Genomic DNA, 25,038 nt, shown 5'->3' on the forward strand with positions numbered 1-25,038 from the left:
ATTGCACCCTGTGTATCTGTATATCCAGCTGCATACATATACATTCTCAGATGCTTGATGGAAACATTTTTGAAATATAGTTAATTGACAGCGCAATAAGTGACTTCCATCCAACATGAAAGGTCATTTGATTTGTGCAACAAGGAACTGAATATGCAGCTCTAGATCACTGGCTTAAGAAATGAGAGAGGAGACAGAAAGACTTAGAGTTGCATGTGCCCCCCTCCCCCAGCACTGTAACAATGCCTATGTGGTTAAAACTGGACATTACAATATATACACAACTGCCACCAAAACCAGCAATCACACATCTAGAACCCTGTGTCCATTTACACATGTACTACTCTCCCTGTGGCTGTTTGCTTTGCAGTGGGGTTTTACTGTGTTTGCGTGTTTGTTTTTATACACAGGAATGCCCTTCCTGCAAAGCATTCCTAGCCAAGCCAATCCCCCCACTACCACTTCTATGGAAACCAGGGATGGAGCGAGGGGGGAAAGCGCCCGGTGCACTGGTGTGTCCTCCACCCCTGCCACGTACCCGTCCACCCCAGAGTGCCCCGCCATGCCCAGGAATGCCCCCATCACGCCCCGGGGATGCCCTTGCCACACCCCCACAGGGGCGCACACCCGGTGCATCATGGCCCTCCCAAGCCCCTTTGGAGCTATGCCTCTGATGGAAACTTGTTGTTTCCCTACAACCTCCATTTTGGGATTTGAGGAGGTTGCCTGCTGCATTTTGGGGTGGAGGGATTGTCTTTGGTCTAGCATTACTTTACTTGACCTGGTCAATTTCATATCAATTACACTGTGTCTATCACTACTGTGATAGATCTTCAGCATTTAAAAAAGAGAAAGCCCTTCTGATTGCTCTAAAATGGTAGCCCAAAAAGTGTCAGAAACTGCTGTGATGTGGGTGGGGGAAGACAGGAAGGAGTGAGAAAACCCAAAGTCTAACTTTTATGGATCTCATTTGCTTTTCCCATGAAGGGAGAGAATGTGGTATTACTCAGCCCTACTACCCTTATTCAAATAAAACCAGTGGTGGGATTCAAATAATTTAACAACCGTTTCCAGTGGTGGGATTCCAATAATTTAACAACTGGTTGTTTACAAGCACCATTTTAACAACCGGTTCTGCCGAAGTGGTGCGAACCTGCTGAATCCCACCACTGGATAAAACCCACTCCATTGCTATTTAAGACTAAACTCTCACACAACAGTAATGTTGTCTATCAGACCACAGATCCCCAACATCATGTTTAGTTTGTGTTTCCTTACTAAACAACCACTTCAGGATTGCAGAATTGGCAATGGGTAAACGGCATAAAAGAAGGGGTTTAAAATAGCAACCTTCTCCATGTACCATGGCCCAGGTTAAACCTTTTCCCCAGGATTGCTTTTCAAACACACAACAAATACAATTCTCAATTCTTCCTCCAGCCACAGAATTCTTTTTTAAAATCTATACTTCCATTTAGGAAACAGTTAAACCTATATCAAATTGTACTGCTCAGATATTCCTTCCCTAAAATTAAACTGAATACATCTACTATTGCTTCAAAGTACCAGATGGCCTGAATGCCTTTCTTGTGAAAACCAATTGTCCAGCATGTCCCAGCTGGACAATTATTACCCTTTCAATGAAATAACGACATAACGTCTACTTTGCTGACTCAGAGCTGTCCTAGCTTCCAAGGACCTTGCCACAGAATCCAAATCCAGTTAGCCAGTGACTCGCAAGGGCCTCAGACAATATGCTTTGCATACGTTCTGATGCACATTCTATGTACTTTGGACTGAACATTGTTTTCCCAGCAGACCACATGGCTCCTACAGAGCTGTTAAACGTAGCACTGAACGCACATTTTGGCACACAGGCCAATTTTCAAAAAACCACGCAATTACTCAAAAGACAATGATTGCTCCTAAGAAAGAATAACAACAACCAAAGGGAATGTGCAGATACTTGGGCTTTTCAAACCCTGTGGGGTTAGCTTTCTGTGTGGCACCACACAATTCTGGATTTTCAAGGAGAAACTCCTACCCTTATGTTTGAAAGGCTCCCACTACTCATTCCTTTCCTTCATCCTTTTCAACACATATTAACACAAGAGAGGCCATGACCCCATAACCAACTCCATTGTTTTCTGCAACTGGGACCAGATGGTCTTCTCTGAGAAAAACCTGCTTCTCATTCTTGGGTGGCCAGTGTCTCAAATTATTATCTTGAAAGGACCTTTTTCTGGTTCATAATAAACATTATTGGAATGTTCATGGGAGCTGGCAAATTATTTCAACTAATTTTACCACAGCGGTGTTCAGGGAGTCTGTTGTTTTCTCGTAAGTGTAGTAGAAATGTCCGAAAATCCTATGAACAAGTTGTGCAGCTGTCAACTCTGGCTGGGTAAATTCCAGGATATTTTGGGGCAGAGTTTAGGGGAGAGGAGTTTAGCAGGGACGTGATGCCAGAGTTTATGTTGTCTGAAGATCAGTTGGCAAAAAAAGTCCACTGGCACCTTTCAGACCAACGCAAGTTTTATTGTTGGTACAAGCTGAAGAAGTGTGCATCCACATGAAAGTTTACAACAAGAATAAAACTTTGTTGGTCTTAAAAATGCCACAGCACTCAAGCTTTTTAAAAATATTGCTTGAGACCAACATGGCTACCCACCTGAATTTATCTTCCTGGAGATTAGTTGTAATTTTGGATGAATGCCAAGTCCTACCTGGAGGTTGGTAACATTAACTGATTTGCTAGGTCAGGACCAATTAAAAATGTATTTGTTTGATGGTTGTTTGTTTGTGGTTAATGAAAATGGAAAGTCCATGTCTTGGAGACTGTGCAATCTAAATGTTAGAAGAGGGAAAGCCAAAGTCTGCATTCAGATGTCAAACCAACCAACCACAGATGTCACCAAACAAACAAGTCTCAGATCCTGAGGTTCAAATTCTTCCTCTCTTTACACACTGAGCTGTAACTGAATTGAACATAATTTAAAGAGTCATCCAAATTGTGGTGTAACATCAGAACAGATCTGAAGGGAGTATGCATGCATGTATGTATGTCAAATCTTTATAGCCCACTTTTCTATTTAGCCCAATGTGACTTGCAGTCATAATCCCAGGCCAAATAACATTATTAAAGCAATATATAAGTCATAGCATGGAACCACAAAGCAACTCCAAACCAAACCCATGGAAGAAAAAGTTAATGTACTTTCAGTGCAATCCTATGCAGTGGCCCACTGCCAGGAGAAAGTGAAACAGACCCAGGGAGAGTTTTCCCCAATGGGGCTAAAAGCATCTCCCTGGGCCTGTTTCACTTTCACTTACATGGTCATGTAAGTTTTCCCAGTGACCAGGTTGCAGGTCTGATGCATCATCTAAGGTTCGGGGGGAAAGCCTGAGAGGGGGAAGGCTGGAAGTACTACCACAGTCCTGATTTGAATAAGGCCGATGAATTAAGTCCGCAGCTTGGAACTCCCAAATGATGCCTACAGGAATGCCTGACCAGGACTCAGGGTGTTTGTCATGTGCCAACTGGCCCTCATTGCATCAATCTGAACCATTCTTTGGGTCAGCTGTGCTACTTTTCGGGACAGGAGTGACACAGTGTGAGATCAGATGCAGCCACAGAATCCCTCACAGTCCCTCAGGCTGCATAATACAAGCGCCAAACGCAAGGACCTGGGGTGAGCGCCTCAAATTGCACACAAAGATGGCAACCTTGCCCTATAGTTGCCAACCTCCAGGTGGGGCTAGAGCGCTTCCAGAATTACAATTGGTATCACAACCACAGAGAGGAAATAGCGGCTTCAGAGGGCAGATTCTACAGCATCACATCCCTGCTGAGCTCCCTCTGCTCCCCTCCCCTCCCCTCCGCAAACTCTTTTCTTCTCAGGTACAGCCTTCAAACTTCCTGGAATTTCCCAGGCCAGAATTGGCAATCTCAAATGGCTCCCTTTAGCAGGCCCTTTAGCAGAAGCTGGCTCTCCAGTAATCAGAGAGTGTGAACAAGCCTTCTGCATCAGCCTGCCTGGCCCAGAGTCACCTATTTCCCTCTCTTACCCTCACCCCATCATGAGCTGATTATCCTATGGAAGCAGAGAGCCAGAACAAGACCCTTTTCATTGAACAGCAGCTGTTGTGTTGCTGGATCTTGATAATGCAGTTTTATTCCATTATATGCCTAGCGGGTGTTTTTTAAACTGAGTGTGTGGGCTATAAAATACCTTATATTAATATACACATAAATAATTATGAAAAAAGAGAAAAGGGGCCTTTTGTGTAGAGAGAGAAAGAGAGAGAGAACCTGAATGGGAGTCAGCCAAATGGAAAGCAACGATGATCTTTATACAGTTCTGAATCAGCCAGACATTGTGGTGCTCGGGTTTTATTTGTTTGTTTTTCCACAAAGAGAAATTATCTTTGGCTAAGCCCTGCCTGGTAACATTTTACCCAAGAGCAAATTTATACAGAGTTAAAGTATATTAGTCTCTGGCAAAATGTATTAATGGAGGAAATGTTGGGGCAATATCAAATTAGAGGACCAGCACCAGTTTACTCTTAGTAATGCTTCCCCACACCCCAAAGAGTTTGCTTAAAACAGAAAACCTGACAAACGCTACTGGTCATTTGAGACGTTTCTGAGATGTGATTCTCTCTCTTAAGAAAGGCTTCAATCCTGCAAACACTTTTCTGAGAGCAGACCCCCCAAAATAAAATGGGATACTCATGAACACATGAAGCCTGCCTTACACTGAATCAGGCCCTTGGTCCTGTGGAATCAGTATTGTTTGTTCTGATTGACAGCTACTCTCCAGGGTCTCAGGCTGAGGTCTTTCCCATCACTTGCTGTTTGGGTCCTTTTAACTGGAGATGCCAAGGCCTGGACCTGGGGCCTTCTGCATGCCAAACAGATGCTGTGCCACTGAGCCACGGATCCTAAATCTAAGTAGACTTGCTTAGATCGTTCCTATTGCCATTTGCCACTGAGGACACAGTCCGCCAAGCACTGCTGGTACTTAGACTCCATTGACTTCGATAGGATCTGCATGAATCCTTTACACATCAACAGAAATGGAACAGTCACAAGGCTTAGGACCCTTTCATGTGGGTGCCAAATGGTATTCAACAATGCTCCACCCTTTTATAGGACAATAGCCTTTTTTGTTTATATTTCATTACAGCTACACAATAGAACAGCACAAAATACACCCCAAAATACAGACACTGGATAGACCTGTTTTTAGAACTGGACAGCATGGATTTGAAAGCACTCACCTGTGGCAACATGACGTCCCATTCCAAATACAGCATAAATTATAACAGGGAAAAGAGATCCGTATAAACCAAACACAGGATGTACTGAAGACAGTATAGCAAAGGCAAGACCTGCAGAACAGATTAGTGGGGGAAATGAAACAACATATAGAATTATGTATAATGTAGTATATTGAACTGTATGATACTGACTTACACTGCTTCAGACCATTGGTTCTAGTTCAATATTTCTTTAATCATTTTTATCTCTTTCTTCTTCCAAGGATTTCACAGTGGCATGCAGTTTTCCCCCTCCCCAATTTGTTCTCACAACAGGATTGCCAACCATGATGCAGCCAATCCCAGAACATTTTGGGGACCAGTCCTAGAGAGGGAGAAGGACAGACATGATATCATTTCCAGGGGAATCACCCAAAAGTGACATCACAGCCTCTGTGCCAGTCTAGGAATTTCTCCAAACTTTATGGTAAAGTCAACTCTGATGGTTTTGCCCTCTCATTTTTTTTTCTGGAAATAAAGTAACGCATAGGTAGCAGAGTGGGGATTTGAATACAGGCCTCCCAAGTCTTGAGAACTACCACATGCTGGAATAATATTTTCTGTTCTGACCATCTCTGGTTCTCCAGGTTCTCGGGTAGAAAAAGGTCTTCCTCAACACCATCTATCTGGGATCTTCTATAGAGAGAACCAATATAAATCATTACATGATGATAAAACTGCTATCATTAAGGCATTTAAGAGCCCTCAGGTTCAGCTGCAATCAGAGTCCATTTTTCAAGCTCCTTGGGAGTGAACGGTGATTTTAGACTTCAGGAAGATTGTTATTGGTTTGTGCCTCCTTGCCATAGGAAAGGGTTGTAGGGGATCACTGAAACCTGGAGTCGCAGTCAGGAATTATTGCTATGACTTAAAAGAGAAAGGGTCTCTCTGGTCTTCCCAAGACAGCAAAGAAAGAAGTGTGAGACTTAAAATCATTTCACACCTTCCCAGCCTTTCCTGGAGAGAGGCAGTTCTTCAGGGTTCTGAACAAGCAGAGCTGGTTGCTTCCCACGTGAGCCTCTATACTAGGTGCAGCCAGGCCCTGAGTGGTATTTTCATAACGCTCAAGGACATCTACATCCTAGCCAAGCAGACTCAAGCAGCCTTAACGAGTTCCAGAGTCATCAAAGCCATCTAAAAACAAATGCTGCTTTCAAATGAATTGCAGTCTGACATTTGTTTATGATCAAGACCCTAATGGGAATTGCTGAAAGAACTGCAAGTTGGGAAGAGAGGAACTACTCTGTTTGAACATGAAACACTTCTAAAGAAGTGCATGCGCTGCACACTCCAGGGGACAACATGCAAAAACCCAAAGAGGTCCCAAAGAAATCTCAACAATGTAGAATTAAATCTGTTTAAATCTTTTGAATGTTTCAAATTGCAGTTGCCATATGGGGCTTATTTACATGTGAGGCTCAAGAGCTCATGATGACAGCATTTCACAGCATCTGAGACTGAACAGCTTGGGAAAACTGGAATGAACAGTCTGAGTACTGTTTAGCCTCGCCCTCACAGGTAAAGGGCATGATCCAGCCACTTTGAAAAAGCATTGTTTCCATGGGTGAGATCTAAATGCATGCATCACTCCCCCCTCAAAATCAGTAGGGCTTTACAGTGGAATCTCGGTTTTCATTGCTTTTGGTTTTCATCGATTTTTTCAGTGAAAAATTTGTCTTGGTTTTCATCGATTTGCAGGAAGGTGCAGGGGTTTGTGGAGAAAAATCACCCGAACAAAGCTGTTGCAGGCCATGTCTGCAACTTGTTTAATGACGATGTCTTGCCCCAATTTAAACAAATCTTAAAGAGGCGTCAGAAACAGACCTCTTTGGACAGCTGTCTAGTGTGACATTGGTCCACTGGCTCTGAACGTGGTCCTAGTGTTATTGTTTGTTACTGTTTTCAGCATTAAACACTATGTTTATTCACCAAAAAATGTGTTTTTGGTATGTTTTTTTAGAGTGCCTAGAACGGATTAATTAGATTTACATTGATTCCTATGGAAAAGTTTGCCTCGGTTTTCATTGGTTTCAGTTTTTATCGATTCTTTTCGGAACCAAGGTTCCACTGTATTTATTTATTATTCCCCCAAACAGAAAAATGGCTTACAACCAGTGGTGGGATCCAAAAATTTTAATAACAAGTTCCAATGGTGGTGGGATTCAAACAGTGGCGCCGCCGCACACACACACACCTCCAGTCCCTATTGGGCAGGGAGGTTGCTTTAGTAACCCCTTCTCAGCACTCAGAAAAAAATAGTAACCACTTCTAGAGAAGTGGTGAGAACTGGTTGGATCCCACCTCTGCTTACAACATGACGGCATATACCGACAGCCATAGAAGCTAAAAGTCATTTGAAGCAAAACTGCACCACTACAGCTAAAAATCATTTGAAGCAAAACTGTACCACTACATTCCAAAATAATGTTTCTAGTCTTCCTCAGAAGCTGTTCTAAATACAGGATCTCTTAACAAGCAGGATATAAAGCACCCTTCTAAGGTTGCATTTTAAAATGCATTGCTTTGGCTGGATCAAGGCACCGATATTACACCCTGAATTGAAGGGAAACAGTTCTCTTTCATGAAGAGCCATGTCAAGATAATCCCTTTACTGGAGTTTGAATGAGTGACTTGAATCTCTAGCACTCCATTATGTAATAAGGAAAACAGGGGTACCAGTAGAAGGAAGCCAATGTAAAAAACAAATGAATGAACCATTAGCTCAGATCAAGGGTTTCATGATAGCTTATTTTACGTCATGGTCACAAGAACAGTGTGCTATGGTCCCTTTAGAAATACAGTTGCTGGCTATTGCTGTGTACAACATCACATGTTACAATAGACCTGCCAAAGAGGTGACCTCTGGCACCAGTACTGCAGGTGAATGGTAAGTGCAAAAGACCAGGGAGAAACGAACTTGGAATGTAAACAACAACTGTAAAAAACCACCTCTGCTCTAGAGCCAACTCTCAACCCATTTTAATTTGCAAAAAAGCAGAGCAGAATAAGTCCAAAAATTAGAATTGATCAGATAAAAATTCTAAACAAAGGCAATGTTCCTTTATCTAGGGGTTAAGGTTTAGAGTGATAAGTCACTTCACAGGACAATCCACAGTTACACCCTTCAAAATTCAATACGCAATCCTAAACAGTTATTCTCTTATAAGACTATTGATTTTCCACCCCCAACGGCGCGTGCCCGGTGCCCGGCGCACCCCCGCCCCATTATAACTACGTCTCTAAGGATAGCACTCTTAGCCTTTTCAAACTTTCTCTCTAGGCTTGGGTTTTGAGATTCCATTATATCCAGCCCTCATGAGTCACAGAAAAAAATAGACAATCTACATCTGACATGTGTACAGTGAAGAGGAGGTTATTGAAAACAATTTAAACTAGGCAAGCAGTCAATTGTGTTTCACCCTCCTAGTGTAAATATGATAGCCTAAAAAGTTATTTTATTGTAATTTTACTGAGGTTGTAAAAAGATCCTACAACCAGCAGAAAGTAGGTACAAGTTGCAGTCGCAGAAATACATCCATCGAAAGCAAGAATGATGTGATGTGAGAAGATATAACTTTCCAGGCAAATTTGGCTTATCCTTGTGTGATGGTTGCTTCAGTTTGCCAGTTTCCTTGGACGCATATGGCCTAAACATCAGTACTTTGGATGTTCTAGAAAAGCTACCTGGATTCCTGAAAAATTCTTGTGTGGAAATGTCCTCGGTCAACTTGGCCAAGGTATTCATGAGGATCTTTCAACCTGCTCAACAGCCGTTTTGGAAGAATGTTCCTTTTGTTGTTTCCTTTTCCCACCCTAAGTATAGAGCCAGCAGGTTGCTGATTGTCAAGTGACTGGCTTAAGAGTTAGTCATCCTTGATCAGTTTATTCACATGTGGATCTTTAACGTATACATCCATGACTCCAAAGAGACTGGTGGATACTGGCTCTGTCACTATGGGAGTGAAAAGGAAGGAGGAGATCTGGTGTTATCACTGTGCCCATTGGGTGGAATCCAAGCCATTGTATGGAAATCAGGTCAAACGTTTTGTACCAACCAGGGATTGCCACTGGCCCACTTCTGCCAGAGAATCTCTCACCAGTGCTTTCTGACCCCTGCCAGTGCCCAGTGGGACAGCTAGGGGAAACTGCAGGGGGGGAGTGGGTGTCACACTATACAATAAGACTGGAAACAGCATCCGCACATGGTGCAATATTGTAAGTATCCTCTCTGTCTCAATGGTAAGGGACATCTCCTGCTAATCTCATTTCCATTTTTTGCCCAGAAATGGCATTGTGGTGTCATGCAATGCTGTTTTTGCATGTCTCCAGCCAACTCCCAAATCCTAAGACCAGTTATGAGCCAACGCTGGTACCTACAACATAAGTCCTTGTTTCATTAATGAAGTTAAACAGGTCTAAATTTAGGATTTTGGGATTGGGATTTTGGAACACCTAATAAATGCCCCTGAGATCTTTGTAAGGTGGGTAATATACAAATTTAACAAATCAAACTATATCCATAATATTTAAATGCACACTGAATCTTGTGAACCAAGCTGATTTCAGAGGAATGTAAGGACCCCCAGTCTCCCAGGATGACTCCTTGAGGGATCAGAGAGCCAGCATATTTCACCAGAGGGTTAGCATCTACAACAAATGCTCCTCTTTGAAGTTTAAATTGATACATATAGCCTTCTGGAGCATCAGAAGCTGTTGAATTCAGTTCTCATAGAGAGACAATTCATTTAACCAGTTTCTAAGTATGAGCACCAGCAGCCTGGGAAAAGCTTCCAGATTCTAGAGTTTTATGCCAGCTCATGAAGTCTTAAGTTCCTTGGCTTTTGGCAAAACCCGCAAGCCAAGTACAAGATTTAGAGCTACCTTAGGTAATAGATGGGCTTCATCCCATAGCCTGAGGCTGGAATTCTTTCTTAAATTTGTTTTAAAAGCATTGATCTCCTTTGTTCTTTTTTTTTCTTCAATTATTCTGTGCAACTGAAGTTCAAGGGCATTTTTATGGCTTTGGAAAAATAAGGAGTTAGCGAAAGTTATATTATTAAAAATGATAGGCCTCATGGGAACCTGAAGATTAAGAACCAGCTTCTCTACCTGGCATGTGTGGTTGTGCTCTTGGAGAAAATGATTGTGATATAAGTAGGGGAAAATTTGGAAAGCAATGACCATAATAAAATCTCTGTGTCCTCGAGCCAGAACATCTGGACCAATGACTGTTTGGAGAATTGCAAATGCATTAAAAGAGAGCTACAAACTTTAATTGATTGACCTGTGGGGCTGCCAACCTCAAGGTGGGACCTGGAGGTCTCCCAGAATTAGAACTGGGAGCCAGACTACAGAGATCAGTTTCCCTAAAGAAAATGTCAGCTTTGGAGGGTGGACTCTATGGTAGATTTCACAGATGTCCCACCCCTCCCCAAACCCTCCCCCCCCCCCGGAAGGCTCACCTCTAAATTTTTAGGCATTTCCCAACCTGGAGTTGGCAACCCTATCTCTGCATTTATTTAAATAACACTTTAATAGCAAATTAATTAGTGGAGAGACAGGAATGGGCACAGTTCTCTCAAAGAGTCTGCCAAACGGTAATAGAGATATGCCATCTCCCTTTTCCCTGAGCCAAACATAATAATTTTAATTTTTTAAAAATTAGTCTTTTTTGAAAAAAAATAGCTTTTTAGTTAGCATTCCAAATTAGTCAACATTGGTTCTATCAGGGGAAACTGCTATGTCATTTCTCTCTTCTTATTATACTATTGAACTATGAAAAGCAACCACAGAAGAAATTTTTTAAAAAACCCTAGGCGGTCCATATTATTGATAGCTCTTGAATTTCTTTATTTTGCTATTAGCGTGGCTTTAATTGCAAGTGGTCTATATGTGTTGAAAAAGACAATATGAAAAATAGCCTTCCCTTCCATAAATGAGTGGCATTCTTTATTTAGTGATGATTAGTGATGCATAAAAGAAGCTGTCTTGAGTATCCTCCCCAAAAGCCTTCATCAATTTCTTCCAAGTCACTTTTTCATTTAAACAATGAGATAGGTGCCAGAGAGTATATTAAAAGTATCTTTAATTCGGTAACCAATCTCTCAGTTGTAGAGAAGGTCACCAACTGAGTTGCCTGCATAGCACAGAACGTTTTCACATCTATGTGGGCTCCTCAGCCATGGCTGATGGTAATCCACAAACCCTGTGCCATGGAAGCAGGCCATATGGAAAGCCACTGAACCAGACACTGCAGCTATTATGTGAGAACTGTATTAAACATAATGCTGCCAAGGCAAAAGAACTCACCTGTGGGACTTTGCACACCATCTCATTTAAACTGAGTGGCTACCCAAGCAAAGCAGCAACATGTGCTTCGTTAGCAGGTCAGATGTCTACAACACAGGCTGGTTCTGCACTGGCATTCTAATTAAGTGCATGTTGCTTTCTGGCACAGGTAGAGGCCAGTTCAAGTGAGATGCTGCATGACTGCAAAGTCTATGGTAGCCAAATCCAACTGTGGAAACTCCTGGGATTTAGGGACAGTGTCTGTGGAGCGCACAGTTTGGAGAGAGAACTGAGTTCAGCTGGGACGTGATGCCACAGATCTGACCTTCAGGGTTGCCACTGCTTCCAGGAGAACTCATCTCCGTAGTCTGGAAATCAGTTGTGATGCTGAAAAAACTTCAAGCATCACCTGTATCACACTTGAACCAGGTGAAGATACCACACAGAGAAACTGTTTCAAGTAGCAACCACAAAGCATTCCTAACTTGCAAATTAGGTCTAAAGAGCACGTTCCATTCTAGCACTTGTTGGTTTGGGGGATTCTAGTTCCTTTGGACAGTACATAATGTATTGTTTTAAAGTTCTAGTGTTGCAATATGTGCTTTGCATGCAGAGAGTTCCAGGGTCAGCTCCTGGCACCTCCAGTAAAAGGGAACTAGGGTAGCCTTCCAAATTACCCAGGCTTGGTGGGGAACTGCCTGCCCCCAGTCCCAATCTGTCACCCTTGAGAGGGAGCAGGAAAAAATGGCCTCCACAGTGGTACTGGGGAAAGGAGAAATGACAGTACCATCCCCAACAGAAACAGGAGTATTTGGGGTTGGAGACTGGCAAAATGGTATAGCACAAAGCCACACTGTCACTTCCAGCTAGAAGAAGAAGAGTTTAGATTTAGACCCCACTTTTCCCAACCATAAGGAGTCTCAAAGCAGTTTACAAACTCCTTCCCTTCCTCTCCCCACAACAGACACTTTGTGAGGTAGGTGGGGCTGAGAGAGTTCTGAAGAACTGTGACTAGCCCAAGGTCACCCAGCAGCCTTCATGTCTAGGAATGGAGAAACAAACCTGGTTCGCCAGATTAGAGATCACTACTCATGTGTAAGAGTGAGGAATCAAACCCAATTCTCCAAATTAGAGTCCACCCACAACACCATGCTGCTAGGAATCTGGAAGTGATGTCAGCACATCACAAAACACTTTAGGGTTTCTCCCCATCTCTATGGTAAACACCATAAAAGTTTTGAACATTCCTGAAATGCTGCACAGCATTAAAATGTCACTTCCAGGTTCCTAACCAGAAATGATGCAGTCCCCTCTCCCATTTTGCTCCTGCCACTCAAATTAATGAATGGTTTATCATGGTCACTCCACTATAATCTGGAAGTGACATCATTCCCCAAACTGTACCTTCCCCAGGCACCCCCTTCCTCAATCTCCTGGCATTTTTGATCCTTTTTGCAAAGTAGATGAAGTGATTCTGGTGGGCTCCTCTTCAGTGACACCATCCCTGTCTACACAGCAAAGGAAATAAAACCAACATTTACTATGGCAAATCATGAGTTGTCCGATTGTCTGAGAGTCAAATGCTGGTTGCGCAAACCAACCATAGTCCAAATAAACCATGGTTTTACACCTGATCCAAGACCTGATCCAAGACAGTGTCGACAGCTGAAATAGCAAGTGAAGTTGGGATGTTGCTGCTGCTTGGTGGTCTTCCATAGAATCAGCATTGATGGAAAATGGAAAAAAATATCTTTCTTGTCTCCTCCCTTGCAGTTGGGAGTAAGGCTTGATTTAAACATGATGTTGATGGACAAGAAGAACCTACCAGTGTGAGGCTGCATGCCCTCAGCATCTTGCTTAAAATGGACTGCTGTGAATGCCTTGTTAGCTAATATAAGCTAATGTATTTGTCTGTATGCAAAGATGCACAGCAAGACTGGATTCTCAGTTTAGGGAATAACATGGGGGAAGGAAGTGCATCACCACTGCATCATCCATTGACTAAACCAGAAACTCTTGTAATTATGCTGAGGAGTTTGACATGTGCATTGCTATGATTCTTAACAGCAGGTCTAAATAGATTAGATTTGTGGTCAGATCTTACCAGTGTTTTTGTAGAGCTAAACTGCAGTTGGGCCCAGCCCTGATATGGGCCAGGTGTACTTAGAGGAGGGAGGGACTGTAATCCTTCCACCCCTGCACTCTTTTACCTGTCCCAGCTGCATGTCCCTGCTGCTCTGAGTGTTAGGCAGGGGTGGGGGGAGAGCAAGATGTCCCTGCAGTTTAGTATTTAAAGATGCTGGAAAGATCTCATTTGGACTCTCTTCTAGTAAGCTTAATCCAGATAAGATAGAGATGGTAATGAGGGGAAGTCCAGCTGATCCAGTACTATGTCAAACAAGTTCTTGATGGGGTCACCTCCCCTAAAGGAATAGGAGTTTGGTCTTCTGAGCACAGATTTGCTGTTGCTGTTCAACAGTGGTGTAGCGCCAACAGTATGGGGAGGCATGACACCCCAGGCGTGCGCTGGTGCAAGGACGTGGAGGGGGCATAGCGGGGGCATTCCAGGGAGTGGAGGGGGCATTCCGGGGTGTAACAGGGGTGTGGCAGGGGTGCGGGGCGCACATGTGCCCCGGGCTCAGTTCCTCCTTGCTCCGCCCCTGCTGTTCAGGTTGCAGCTGTGACCAGGAGCACCAGCAATCCTTGGTGACCATCTGCAAATTTACGAAAGAATAAGGATCCCACCATTCTAATACACGTCACTGTAATCTTCATGATGGGTGACTCCAATGACTACAACATTCAAAAATTATATGGAAACAGTCATTACTGTGCAGGTCTTCCATACGGTAGTATCTTCCCTTTGAAAATATCTCTTTAGGAAGGAGCACCTGGCTGTCCCATACTGACTTACAGAGATTAGCCAAAACCTTTCATCTTAAAGAGATTAGCCAAAACTTTTCATCAACTGTACTTCTTATAGTGCCAGTCCAGTCTAACACAAGTGATTTTGAATGGTTTATGGAATAGCTGTTGTTAGGGTTGCACTGTTGCAAAGCACCTTTCTAAGTTCATTGAAGAAAATGGGCTTAGAATGATGTGACTCTGTTTATGATTACACCAGCAATGTTGCTAAATATTGTTAAATGTGCTTGCTGCTTTCTTCCTGTATGTTGTAATTCTTGCCTAGTTTCATTGTTGAATTTGAATGCTGATTTTGTGAATGGACTGAGCACTGTGGGGTAGATGTATATACCCCTAGGAATCAGGTAAATAGATTTCCATTATCTCTCTTAATCATGAATGCTGATGACCGAGATTGGTGGGGGAGGGGGTTACCTACACGCCCTGATTATAGACCTCTTTTTAAAAAAAATTGTTTCGGCTATGATGGAAACAGGATGATGGATGAAATGGGCCTTTGGTGGAATGGTGGGGGAATTGTGAAATTCCTGGAGCTTTGGGGATGCAGCCTGGGGAGGGAGGGGTTTGAGGAGTAATCTCAACTGGATATAATAATAATAATAATAATAATAATAATAATAATAATAATAATAATAATAATAATAATAATAATAATAATTATTATTATTATTATTATACATATATGTGTAATATTAATAATATTAATATTATTAATACATATTATTAGTGTATTTATTAACCGCCCTCCCCCAGAGGGCTCAGGGCGGTGAACAAACAAATAGATAGAGCACAATAAAAACAAGTTATAGATAATCATTAAGCCGTGGCTCTATATATTAAAATCAACCCCCAATTAAAATGCAGCATCTTAATATCAGAATTACCGATGGCGTCCTACTCATGGTCCCCTAAGAAAGGGGGGAGGAAGAGGGAGGGGGAACGGCAGGGTCCACTGGTGTTAGAAAAAAGGGAGGGCATCAGCGGCCGGGCTCCCCAAAGGCCCGGTGGAACAGCTCCGTCTTGCAGGCCCTGCGAAATTCAGTAAGATCCCGCAGGGCCCGCGTAGCTGGAGGTAGAGCGTTCCACCAGGCAGGGGCCAGAGCTGTAAAGGCTCTGGCCCGGGTGGAGGCCAGCCGCATCATTGAGGGGCCAGGGATCACCAGTAAATTTGCCTCTGCTAAACGCAGAGGCCGATTTGGGACATGTGGGGCAAGATGGTCCTGTAGGTACGGGGGTCCCAGGCCGTGCAAAGCAGCCATATTCTTCAAAGCAGCCATATTCTCCAAAGCAGCCATATTCTTCAGATAAACTGAACTCTGTCGTCTGGAGATCAACTCGTATTCCAGGAGGTCTACAGACCCCACCCAGAGGTTGGCAACCCTAAGTGACAGTTCCTTGCCTGAGTTATCAAGTGACAGAACGGTGGGTCTTATAAGGTGTCATACAAGGTCCAAGTTTAGTCATTTCAATGCATTGTACGTAGGGTTGCCTTTGAGGACCATTCAGGAACTCCCAGGGATGCCTTTGGTGGAATGCTGCCTCCCACTACTTACTCTGAAACTGATCATTTTACACGAGACTGAAGTTGGTTCCCAGTTCATTCCTAGTTCCCAGTTCTTTATTAGCATTTTCTAGTTCCTGAAGCATGAGAAGAGGAAGAGGAGTTTGGATTTATATCCCCCCTTTCTCTCCTGTAGGAGACTCAAAGGGGCTTACAATCTCCTTGCTCTTCCCCCCTCACAACAAACACCCTGTGAGGTAGGTGGAGCTGAGAGAGCTCCGAGAAGCTGTGACTAGCCCAAGGTCACCCAGCTGGCATGTGTGGGAGTGTACAGGCTAATCTGAATTCCCCAGATAAGCCTCCACACCTCAAGCGGCAGAGCAGGGAATCAAACCTGGTTCCTCCAGATTAGAATGCACCTGCTCTATGCCACTGCTCTACACCCAAAATAAAGATTTGAACCACTGCACACATATACCCCCACATTCAGGGGACTTTCCTTCCAAGAAGATGTGTGTTGATTACTGTTCTTGTGGCAGCTGCTCAAAAGTGAGGTGGTCAAAACTTTGTTTTGGGGTGGAGAGGGCATGCAACTGTCCCAGTTCCTTATTCAGCAGGCAAGCCCTATCAAAACAGTGCCCACCGCCCACCGTTTCCTGTCAGCATTTAATGATCCAGGGGAAGAAAATGGAGGAGGGGAAAACAGCATCTGGCAATGCCATAAGAACCTTCCTGACTGCATAACTGGAAGTGATGTCACCACTTCAACCAATATGCTATCTATGGTTTTACTATACAGAAAAACTAGATCATCCTACAACATGAGGATGTCACTTCCAGTTACCCAGCTGGAAATGGTGTTACTATGTCATGGGACCTCATTCACATGCGTCTTCACCGCTGCCCAGTCTCCCAGGGATTGCCATCCAAAGACTGCCAAGCCTATTGCAGATCCTATACTCTGTTCAACATAAAGATCTTTCCATGGGAATGGGAAAGAAAATGGCAGGCACAACTTTACAAAAAGGCAAGTTTTGCTAATAGCTATCTGGAGCAACATAGATGCTATTTTTTCAAAGTTCTATGTTTCCTAGTGCAGGGCATACTGTTTTTTTGGTTTTGTTTTTTACAAAAGTGGTGCTTAAATAAGGGTCTCTGACATCAACAGAGAATCAGAAGGGATGGGGACAGCAGGCATTAGGACCCAGAGGAGCATTCCACACAGAGAAGATCCAGGAAGATGTGGTGAATTAATTCCCACATATCCTTAGTTCTTTATACTGAACAGAGTATAGCCCCCTGTACCCCTTCTTTCTCTCCAGGAGAGACAACAGCTTGGATGGAGAGGCCTATCTCTTCCTCTGCTAATTAGCAAGAAGAGATACAGTATTTGTTTGAACTCCCTAATGGGAAAGATGAGGAATAGGAAGTCCCAGCCCGGAGCAGCCCCTGCATTTCACAATGGATCTAATTAACCAGGAATACAATCAGTGAAAATGTCATCCTAATTGGCTGGTAAACAAAGAAATTACAGTGTATCTGCCTGTGTAGCTTACTGAAATGTGCTTCTCATTGAAACCAATGGAAAGGGCATGGAATGAATGAGCAACATATCAAGTGAAATGAAAACAAAATTACACAATCGCAGGGATGCCTAAGCTAATAAGAAGGGAAAAGCCACTTGAAGGGCAAACACTGGAATGTGGGAACATGACTGGGATGAGGTGAAGGTGGAAGTTGAGAGGAATTCGATCCAGAGGAGGAAATTAGTGACCGGAGACATCACGTTGGTGATGGGATTTTGGCAGGAAAGATGCAGCAAGATAGTGCGCTAGAGTTGAATGGTAAAGGTCATAGAAATGAGCCACCAGGCCTATTGAATACATGAACATATAAAGCTGCCTTATGCGGAAACAGGCCATTCATCTACCAAAGTCCCTATGTGGTGACTCCCAGGCCCTTTCCGCACATGCAGAATAATGCACATTCAATCCACTTCCACAACTGTTTGAAATTGGATTTTGCTATTCCGCACAGTAAAATCCAGCTTCAAAGTGGATTGAAAGTGGATTACTCTGCATGTGCAGAAGGGGCCCCAGTGTTTCTCCAGGGTCTCAGATAAGGGCCATTTGCATCACCTACTCCTTGATCCTTTCAACTGCAGATGCCAGGAATTAAACCTGGGACCTTCCTGTATGTCAAGCAAATCATGTATCACTGAGCCAGAGTTCCATATCAATTATATTATATCCCTCATCCATCCATTAAAACTCGCATCGTTTTCTGTGTAAAAATAAATAAATGACAGCATATCTGCTAAGAGGAATGTTGGGTCCCCCAACCATTTAAACATTTCTTCTGACCTATGCATGCATGCCCTGGAAGTAACACTTAGGCTATCTCAGTTCCTTTTCCGTTCTCAACTTGGTAATCTCTCGTTTGCATTAGGGGAAAAATCAAATATGTGAGAAATAGCTACCTCACTCACTCCACTGGCTATGCGGAGGAACAGTGAGCAATGGCTCCTGCCAGTTTGACATCAGAACATTCCAGAAAGGTAATGGAGGGAAACTAGAAGAGGACAGAAATATTCAGACAACATACCTTTGGATAAATTAATCTGAGAAAAGCAAATGGGGTTTCCAGATCCTAGAAAAATATTTCCCTCCCAAAGAATAGTTACCTAACAAAACAGGTAGACTTTTATTTAATGGAGGTTTTGAAGCCTCTCTTCGTTTACCTTCATGAGCTGGGAGATGCTGCAACATGGCTCCTTCTGGATCATAGGAAGCCCTCAAGTAGCTGGGAGAAGTTCAAACTACAGCAACCTAGAACCTTGGAGAACCACACTGAGCAAGAGCCCAAAGTGTGGTAGCTCCTGTCCCACAAAAGTATCACGAGACAAATGGCTTGAGATGATCATTTGCATGTATTTCTCTACCGGATTTAGCCCAGAGAATGTTGCTGTTGAGACAGCCAAGAAGAAGTACTCTTTTGCACAGTGAAAAACTGACTTGTGAATGAGATGGCCATTCATTTCGATGGCTGACTTGTGATGAGATGGCCATTCATTTAGATGGCTCTGGCAGATTCTTGGAGGTCTGGGATAGCTCAACAGAGTGGCCCTGCTCAGATTAGATCACATTCACACCCCATTTGTAAGCTTCCCAGAAGCATCTGGCTGGCCACTGTAGGATGCCAAGGACCTTTGGTGTGAAATAATCAAGTTTCTTGTTCCCTTGGTGTCTTTAAAGACAATGCAGCAAGCCGGCTATACCCAATCCAGTTTCCAAGAGTCTTGCAAGAGAAATTCTAAGGGGACAGGGGCAGTGAGCGAGGCAGTGGGGAGTCCCCTCCACTCAAAATCTGCCACCTGAGGCTATTACCTCAACCCACTGTAAAGCCAGCTGTGCCATGGCATAATGTAAAGACGAAACGGAAATTCTCAAGTGAAAATCACCTGAATTTTTAAAAATGTAAGTAGGAACAATCTAAGAGCTCGTTTGTGAAGAGTCACAAAAAAAGGCTGGGAGAAGTTCAAGCAAGCCTTGTCTGTTTCTTAAGTCAATGTTTTCCCTGGATTCTAAAATACCATTATTAGCAGGCTTTTAATTGCAATTATTGTATGCAAGTGTGCCAGTGAAACAAGATCCTTTACAGTACCACAGTATTAAGGATTTTAAAGTCAAATCATGCCAATGCAGATGTTCCTAATTACTCCAAAAGCACAAATACTTACACAAACCGGTTGGTTCCAGCTGCAGGAATAATTCAATTAAAGGAGTACTTATAATGTTCAATGTATGAATGAGGACTGGGGCTAACTATTAAGAGAGGCTGTATCAGAGTGCTCACGAATGATCTAGAATCCATTTTGGCTAAGGCATTTTTACATGGGATTTCCTGACACAAGGCACAGTAATGTGACAGAAGTCACAACTGCTCCACAAAAGACAAGAAAAAGAAAACTAATGATTTTGTATTTTTCACCTGTGCTCAAATATATAATTAGGTGATGGTTTCTTCTTACCTAAAGTAGCCAGACCAGATTGGAGTTCCTCTTGGTTTGTATTACAGTTTTTTAAAAAAACAAATACGTCATAGCTAAAGTGATACAATACATTTCAGGGAACAAGCATGCCAACATCTTTGGTGTCCGGTGGCAACATTTGCCAAGAGGTTCCACTGAGGCGCCCAGAGCTTTGTGCTTCATTGGCTTCAACAAGAAGCCACAGAAGTAACACCAGCATTTGTTCTTCCTTGCAATTCCTTAGATATTTATACCCTGCTTTCTCCCCCATGGGGACCCAAAGCAGCTCACAACATTCTTCTCTCCCACTTTTTATCCACACTACAAATCTCTGAGGTAGATGTGCGACTACCCTAAGGTGAGTGACACAAGGTTACCCTGCATGCTACCATGACTGAATGGAGATTCAAACCCAAGTCATTTAGCTCCCGGTACAACACTCTAACCACTCCACTCCACTGGCTTTCCATCTGAAGAGGAAAAGAGAACGGATCTCTGGAAACCCAAAGGCAGGTGTAGAGCTCTTCAGTATTTATATAGCATGGGTAATTTGAGGAGTCCTTTTACCAACTCTGTAAAGGAAGTGAAAAGAAATCATGCGATGCTCTCGCTGCTGTTGCACAGAGTGACAACTGCTGACAGTTCAGTTAAAGCAACTCAATTCATAAAAGATTATGTTTCATATTGTTAACAAGGAAAGCCTTTTATCATAGCTATACCTGGCAAGACCTATGAAATAGTAATTCAGTAACATACAGAAGTAGATGGGGCCCAATTTATATGCTGGGTCTATGCACACACAAATGCAGATCAGACAGGTAAGCTGTTGCTGCCTGTTTGCCTGTTCAAGGTGAATAGTATCATCACACCCCCTGCTGACATTGCTTACACAGGAGAAATCCTGATATCTTGACAGCCACATCATATCCATGCTTACTAGGGAGTATAGTATGCCCCACTGACTTTAGTGAGGATCTCAGGTAAGTGCACATAGGATTGATTAACTTGCAGAGTGTGCGCCCAGGATCAAGGTGATTGCCTCCCTCAGTACTCAAAGGGAGGATGCCGGACATGAAAGGAAGTAGCCAGACTCAAGCAATACAAGCAAGCAAAAGCATCATCAAGACAGTACCTTGTATCACCTGTTGGACAGCCAGCATCATCCCAGAAATCGTATCAGGGACCAGGTCTGTTTTCCAGTTGTACTTGGGAGCCCATTCCAACACAGGCAGCCTCCGCAGACCCCATACTTTGAAATCTTCATAGCGAAGGGCATGGATTTTCCTCCAGATGGCATTTTTCTTTTTCCTCTTTGATCCTGTCATGCTTATTCCAGACGTCCCACCCCCCCTTCCCTTGGTAAGAGTTCCTTCTTCTGTGGAAGCAGGCAGGGGAAACCCCTCAGTAGAAATACACCAGGTTTGTATCAGTTCCCACTTATACTTCTGTAAGGTCACAGCTTTTGATCTATTTTAAAAAAAAAGAAACATGAGCACTTGAGCTCTCTCTCTCTCTCTCTCTCGTTTCAATGTCAAAGGCTTGCTAAGTATGTTTGCTTTCACCCATGCTAATGGCTAAAGGTTCTTCATGTTCAGCATAATATTTTTCTGCCCTTGTCAGAAATGTGGTCTCAACCTTAGGACAGTTTATGATTCTCTTTGCAGTCATTCTCCTCCTTATATTCACTGAAGTGCTCGCTCTTTTGGCCTGGGTCCAGCATCAAAATGAGGTAGTGCTGGGCGTCTGCTCGATGTGGGATGGACTATGCTAATACGATCAGGAAGTGCCCAGCTAGACCAGAGTCTCCTTGCCAACCATTCTTTTCAAAAATGTTTTCTGTGTGTGCAGAAACACGACACAGAAACACTTTTTTTTCCCTCCATCCAGGAGGAAAGGCAATCAGTGTGTTGAAAAGGGCTCTGGATCCCTGAGGCTGGCAAACTCATTTTGTGCACTGAGCTGGATCTGCCTCTTCTGGATTTTGTTTTGCTTTGTTTGCAATGTAAGACTTTAATGAGAGCGTTCCCTTCGGAGCGAGGAGTTGAAGGACTAAGCTGCCCACTCTTGGCACAGTCAGCCCCAGCTGAAAACAAAGAGGCAGAACTTTTCAGGTATGCTGCTGCCACAGAAATCCGAGGTCACTTTCTTACAAAGCAAATGCCCAAGATTTTTTTTTAAAAGGTGCACTTGGAAATGCAAACTATGAGCATGGAAAGCAGGTATTTGAAATCTCAAGAATTAAATAGGTAGACTTTTCAGGGTGCCAGAACTATCTGCATCCCCCTGTTGAATGTACAATCTGTGAACATGTGAAGCTGCTGTCTACTGAGTCAGACCATCGGCTCATCTAACTTGTCATCTCCACTGACAGCAGCATTTCAGGGTCTCAGACAGAGAAAGACCTTTCCAATAGATCTTTTGAAATAGAAGATGACAGGGTTAAACTGGGGAACTTCTGCATGCAAAGCAAGTGTTCTCTGTCTGAACTGTAGCCCCTTCTCACAAAATCGGAGGAGGGTGGTGGCTTTATTGTTGTTTAATAGACAAAATGGTCCTTTATATGCTGCATGCAACAAAAATCATGTGCCATAAAAATGGGTGTCAAAATTAAGCACATCTGACCCATATTCCAGTTCCCCACAGCTGTGATCGTGACCTTTGCTTCCACAATTACACATTTTTCAAGGCATGTTCACTAAGGGCTTACTTCAGAAATATGATAGCACCTATGCATAGTGCACAGACCTCCCCCTTCTGCACATGCCGGATTCTGCAAGTCCTGGCGAGTATGCACATGTGCTCCAATACCAGCCAGTTCAACTTGTATCATGTTCAGAGATTGCAAGCAGAGTTCTAGTTTTTCAACTAAATCCTACCCTCTGATGTTAGCTTCTAAGTAGCCCTTAGTAACACTAATGGTCACCCATCAGTTTAAATCTGCAGCATTTTGGTCATGTTTAGTGTGGGGAAAACCTGCTGCAAACCAGTTCATCAGGCATTTATAGCTGCTCAGCACAAACCAAACAGATGGAGCAACCAGCTCACATCTGATGACCACTTTCAAACAGAATAAGTGCAACAGGCAAAAGTATTTATGATGAAGTGTGCAGTTTCTTTCTGGTTGCATTCTCACATATAAATAAGAGGCGTAGGAAGGGGGGAAAGCACCCGGTACACTGACGCGTCCCCCACCCTCAGCCTGTCCCGTCCCTGCCACGCCCCTGGAACGCCCTTGCCACACCCCCACAGGGGCACACGCCCAGTGCGTCCCCTCCCCCGTCCCCTTGGAGCTACACCTCTGTCCCAACATGACTGTTACTGGATGAACTGTGCCCAGGGCTAGAAAAGAGGTATTTGAAAATCTTGTGAGATAACAGATATATTTAGGTGGGAGCAGCTGGATTTTTGCACCTCTATTTTGAATAAAACTGAAGTTTCCTTCAGATTCCTAACTGCCAGAATCATATGTTTAAATGCCCTGGTAATTTTTCAAGCCTTACAACTAAGGAGAATGATGTTACAGAGAACAAAGCCCTAGAGTTAGTAGTGCCATTCATTTGAAATAGACTTTATTCTCTCCACTGGGGACTGCAAGAGACTTACAATACCACTCTTCCCTTGTTCATTTGATCCTTACAACAACTACCCTGTGAGGTAGGCAGAAAGAGTGACCGGCCCAAGATCAACCAGTGAGCATCCTTGGCAGAATAGGGATCCAAACCTGGGTCTCCCAGGGGGTCTCTCAGTTCCTAGTCTATCACTCTAACCACTACACCACAAACTGAGTTGACCAATTCCACTGAAGGTCCACTACAATGAAAGAGGAGAGAAACAGCACACCACGGGCAAACGGCATCCACGCAGAGGATCCCTTTAGAATGCAAAGAGAGCAGCCTTCACTGCTCAGATGCATGTAAGAGGGAGAAATCCAGATGTGGTGGGCAGCAGAGAACTGTTATAGAACATCTGGTTCCCACAAAAGCCCCAAATAGATACAAACAGCAGATTTCTACAGTTATTTGCACTCCCAGAGGCATGCCATGACACACCTGTGCTCATTGGTTGCAGTGGTCTTATTTGAATTTAACTCTGCAAAGAACTGGGCTGCTAGTATACCAGGGACTCGCAACTTGGTACAAATGCAAATACAGCTCCTGCAGACAAAAACACAACCTTCCTTATTAGTGTCTATACCCATCCTGTCACATCTCTTCTGGCAGGGCAAAGCACAGTTTTCTACCTAACATTACCAGGCAAATTATATTCTAAGTAAAAGGTCAGCCACTGGAGATCTCTGCAGCAGCACCCTGAACAATAACAACTGGTGTAGGAAGGGGCGGGGGAAGTGCCTGGTGCATCCTCCGCCCCCGTCCCACCCCGGAACGCCCCTGTCACGCCCTCACCACACCCCCACAGGGACGCATGCCCGGAGCATCCCGCGCACACACACCCTGCCCCCTTGGAGCTACGCTTCTGAAACTGTCCTCCCAGTTGCCAACTAGAGGCAAAACAGGAGTAAAGTAAGTAACATTTATGGTAACTTTAGCTGAACAGATGATGAGTCAGATCATTGGTCTATTGATGTCAGTATTGGGGTGCTGTGTGGTTTCCGGGCTGCATGGCCATGTTCTAGCAGCATTCTCTTCTGATGTTTCACCTGCATCTGTGGCTGGCATCTTCAGAGGATCCTCTGAAGATGCCAGCCACAGATGCAGGCAAAACATCAGGAGAGAATGCTGCTAGAACACGGCCATGCAGCCCGGAAACCACACAGCACCCCAGTGATTCCGGCCATGAAAGCCTTCGACAATACGATTTCAGTATTATCTACTTTTGACTGGCAGCCGCTCTCCAGGACAGAAGTCTTCCGTATCACCTGCTACCTGATCATCTTAACAACCATGTTCTAAAGTATAGGGAAGTAATTAAACAAAGGAAAAATAGCTTGTCATACTGGAAAATTGGAGAACCA

At 43.6% G+C, this 25,038-nt stretch overlaps 1 protein-coding gene across 1 annotated transcript in view; it reads right to left on the reverse strand.

The window, feature by feature from the left end:
• The window catches only part of SLC26A7 (solute carrier family 26 member 7), an 84,938-nt gene extending 63,205 nt beyond the window's left edge, over positions 1 to 21,733 (reverse strand). The window contains exons 1-2 of the mRNA XM_048507268.1: positions 21,199 to 21,733; positions 5,284 to 5,394 (exon numbers count right to left, since the gene is read on the reverse strand). Of these exons, the coding sequence (XP_048363225.1) occupies positions 5,284 to 5,394; positions 21,199 to 21,391 (304 nt within the window). The 5' untranslated portion in view covers positions 21,392 to 21,733. The remainder of the gene's footprint in view (positions 1 to 5,283; positions 5,395 to 21,198) is intronic.
• Positions 21,734 to 25,038: the final 3,305 nt, after the last annotated feature.

The sequence above is a fragment of the Sphaerodactylus townsendi genome, linkage group LG09 (assembly GCF_021028975.2).
Source record: "Sphaerodactylus townsendi isolate TG3544 linkage group LG09, MPM_Stown_v2.3, whole genome shotgun sequence".
NCBI classification, from domain to species: domain Eukaryota; kingdom Metazoa; phylum Chordata; class Lepidosauria; order Squamata; family Sphaerodactylidae; genus Sphaerodactylus; species Sphaerodactylus townsendi.